At 46.2% G+C, this 3,596-nt stretch overlaps 1 protein-coding gene across 1 annotated transcript; it reads left to right on the forward strand.

Moving 5' to 3' along the window:
• Positions 1–8: 8 nt before the first annotated feature.
• On the forward strand, positions 9–1,490 carry LOC102840545 (zinc finger protein 337-like; the record flags this gene model as incomplete). The annotated part of the gene is made up of 1 exon (XM_006874381.1): positions 9–1,490. A coding segment is annotated over one exon (1,482 nt), but the record flags the coding sequence as incomplete, so codon positions are not given.
• Positions 1,491–3,596: the final 2,106 nt, after the last annotated feature.

The raw sequence follows: 3,596 nt of genomic DNA on the forward strand, positions 1-3,596 counted from the left end.
TCCTCATTATACACCAGAGGACACACTCAGGGGAGCAGCCCTATGACTGCAGGGAGTGTGGACGAAGCTTTCGTCAAAAGTCACACCTCACTGTACATCAGAGGACACACTTAGATGAGAAGCCCTTTGTCTGCAGGGAGTGTAGGCGAAGCTTTAGTCAGAAGTCATACCTCATCAGACACCAGAGGACACACTCAGGGGAGAAGCCCTATGTCTGCAAGGAGTGTGGGAGAGGATTTAGCCAGAAGTCAGCCCTCATCACACACCAGAGAACACACTCAGGGGAGCAGCCCTATGACTGCAGGGAGTGTGGACGAAGCTTTCGTCAAAAATCACACCTCACTGTACATCAGAGGACACACTCAGGGGAGAAGCCCTATGTCTGCAGGGAGTGTGGACGAGGCTTTACTCAGAAGTCACTCCTTACTATACATCAGAGGACACACTCAGGGGAGAAGCCCTATGTCTGCAGGGAGTGTGGACGAGGCTTTACCCAGAAGTCAGTCCTCAGTAGACACCAGAGGACACACTCAGGGGAGAAGCCCTATGTCTGCAGGGAGTGTGGACGAGGCTTTAATCAGAAGTCAGTACTCAGTAGACACCAGAGGACACACTCAGGAGAGAAGCCCTATGTCTGCAAGGTGTGTGGACGAGGCTTTATTCAGAAATCAGTCCTCATTATACACCAAAGGACACATTCAGGGGAGAAGCCCTATGTCTGCAGGGAGTGCGGAAGAGGATTTAGCTGGAAGTCAGACCTCATTAAACACCAGAGGACACACTCAGGGGAGAAGCCCTATGTCTGCAGGGAGTGTGGAAGAGGATTTAGCCGGAAATCAACCCTCATTATACATCAGAGGACACACTCAGGGGAGAAGCCCTATGTCTGCAGGGAGTGTGGACGAGGCTTTCGTCAGAAATCAGTCCTCATTATACACCTGAGGACACACTCAGGGGAGCAGCCCTATGTCTGCAGGGAGTGTGGACGAGGCTTTAGTCAGAAATCAGCCCTAATTATACACCAGAGGACACACTCAGGGGAGAAGCCCTATGTCTGCAGGGAGTGTGGGCGAGGCTTTAGTCAGAAGTCACTCCTCACTATACACCAGAGGACACACTCAGGGGAGAAGCCCTATGTCTGCAGGGAGTGTGGACGAGGCTTTAGTCAGAAATCAGCCCTGATTATACACCAGAGGACACACTCAGGGGAGAAACCCTATGTCTGCAGGGAGTGTGGGCGAGGCTTTCATCGGAAGTCACACCTCATTCAACACCAGAGGACACACTCAGGGGAGAAGCCCTATGTCTGCAGGGAGTGTGGGAGACAATTTAGTCATAAGTCTCACCTCATTAGACACCAGAGGACACACTCAGGGGAGAAGTCCTATATCTGCAGGGAGTCTGGGCAAGACTTTGGTGATAAGCCACACCTCATTGGACACAGGAGAAGAAAATACTGCCAACACACACCTCCAGCTCCCCAGCTTTGAGAGGCTTCAGAGCAAGTCCCTGAGAGTGAAGAGCACAGAAACAAGTGGGTAAGTAGGTCTTCCATTTTCATGTCAAGGCAAGATGTCGAGAAACCCCAAGGGTTCCTGAAGTGAGCAGGTGGTTCTGCCAATCCTCTCCCATGATGCTTTTGTCTTTTGTAGTAAATGTTGCTTTCACACAGAGCTGTAGTCCAAGTCACATACCTTACTCCCTCATCAGAGAAGACACAGAGAACACATGTTCTCAGCCCAGATTTCCACAGCACTTTGGTCCCTTAAAAGGTGAAGTGTAGAATCTGACTAAATGATTGGAGAATCTAATGTGGACCTGGGGAGAGAAGTTGGGACCCTCTGAGAAGGGAGCACCTTGATTCCCTGGGAAGTATAGCCTCCTCTCTCAGTGACCACTCCATCACGAACCTCCTGGAAGCATAGTTCTCTGGCTTAATGCCCCCCAGGGCCCTTGAGCCACATTTCTCATAGAACACCAATCTAGGCCTCTCCCCTTGACTTTACTCCAACCAACCTCTCCGCAGACCATCGTGTCAGCCATACCACAGAATACCAAGCAAAGCAGGTTCAGTGAAGAGCTCCAAAACTCAGAACCACATGGGTAGGAATACTTTAAAAGTTTGAAGGCTTATAGCTCGTGGAACTTATAGTGAAAGTAAGAAATCGTGTGTGTTTTAATTTCCCGGGCTTGGCGGCCTTGAGAAGAGCAAGACCAAGTGGGGGAGCAGACACACCATGGAAAAACACCACAGGAACCTCAGAGCAAAGGTGGACAATACACTTTGTCAGATTTGCTTTACTCTGATTCTCTTTTTCTGGTATGTGTTCATTGGCCACCCACTGTTTGCACACCTCCTTTCTGGTGACTAGAGGGGGGTGCCTGAGCAAGTGGACACCTCCACCCTTACCACTGGTGGGTTCTTCTGCCACACATGCGGCTTGGCTTCTGCTGTTTGACAGGGTCCCAGCAGAAGGAGAAACGTCATGCAAAGCAGATGATTCTCAGAAGCTGGCTTCTATCTTCTCTCTAGGATAACTCTGAATTCACCTGTAAAAATATATAATATGGCCGTATTCACAGCCTTTACTGTGAGCTCTGCAGGCCTTGGGAAGAAACCTGTCTGGCAATAATTGTTTCAACTTCAGTGGTTTGAATTCAAAGGGAATTGTATGAGCCATTCCCGCTCACAGAAAACCTAAGTAAAAAGTAGCTGCATTTATGAGATCACAAAAGCAGATAACAAACTACAGTAAAGTTGACCAACCCCTACGGACATCACCACAATCAATTACCAGCCAGAATCCACAGATCCCCACTATTACATACAGGCACCTACGTAAATAGGCAGAGAAAAGTGAGCATAAGTGAAAATTAGTCTTAAATTTAATAATCTACATTTCCTGCAGCAGTTAGCCAGGTTGGGCCTTATGACTCACTGCTTCAAAAGAAAGGAACATAGGAACACTGTGGTTAAGCAATCTAATGAATACTTTAGAAAAACAAAATAATTAAGTAGATGTTAGTAATAGCTTTACTATGAAAAATAGTAGTACATTATGTTGGATAGAAGATTGATAATTAGTAGAAATAATAAAGTAGTGTAGCCATTGATGATTAATATAAACATATTACTAAGAGGATATAATCAGGGGTCTGAGAAGTGGAAATGATTTGTGTAAGGTTTATCTTGATCTTTTAGTAGAAATAAGCAATTTATCACAACGTAGAATAGGAGATGATGTCAAAAGAAAAATGTACAATAGCTGAAAAATGAACAGAATATGGAAAGGTCAGTTTGGACATCACAGAAACACTTTTGTTAAGGTTCTGTGATCACAGGGTGAAGGAATGTTATGATTAAAACTGTGTAATAATTAAAGAGAAAATCAAAGTGTCAAATTATTTTGTATTGTATAATTTTAAGTATAAAAATAATGACTTGCTGAGCCGGGGCAGAAAGAGAGAGAAGTAAAAGAGAGAGAGCCCCATCAGCTAACTAAGCAGAGACTCCTCGATTGCTTTCATTTTCGCCAACTCTGCGTCTCCTTTCGTGTCCCGTGACCCTGAGAGAGCTGGACTCCCGCACATGGGCA

This window comes from Chrysochloris asiatica, unplaced genomic scaffold (assembly GCF_000296735.1).
Source record: "Chrysochloris asiatica unplaced genomic scaffold, ChrAsi1.0 scaffold00272, whole genome shotgun sequence".
In the NCBI taxonomy this organism is placed as follows: Eukaryota; Metazoa; Chordata; class Mammalia; order Afrosoricida; family Chrysochloridae; genus Chrysochloris; species Chrysochloris asiatica.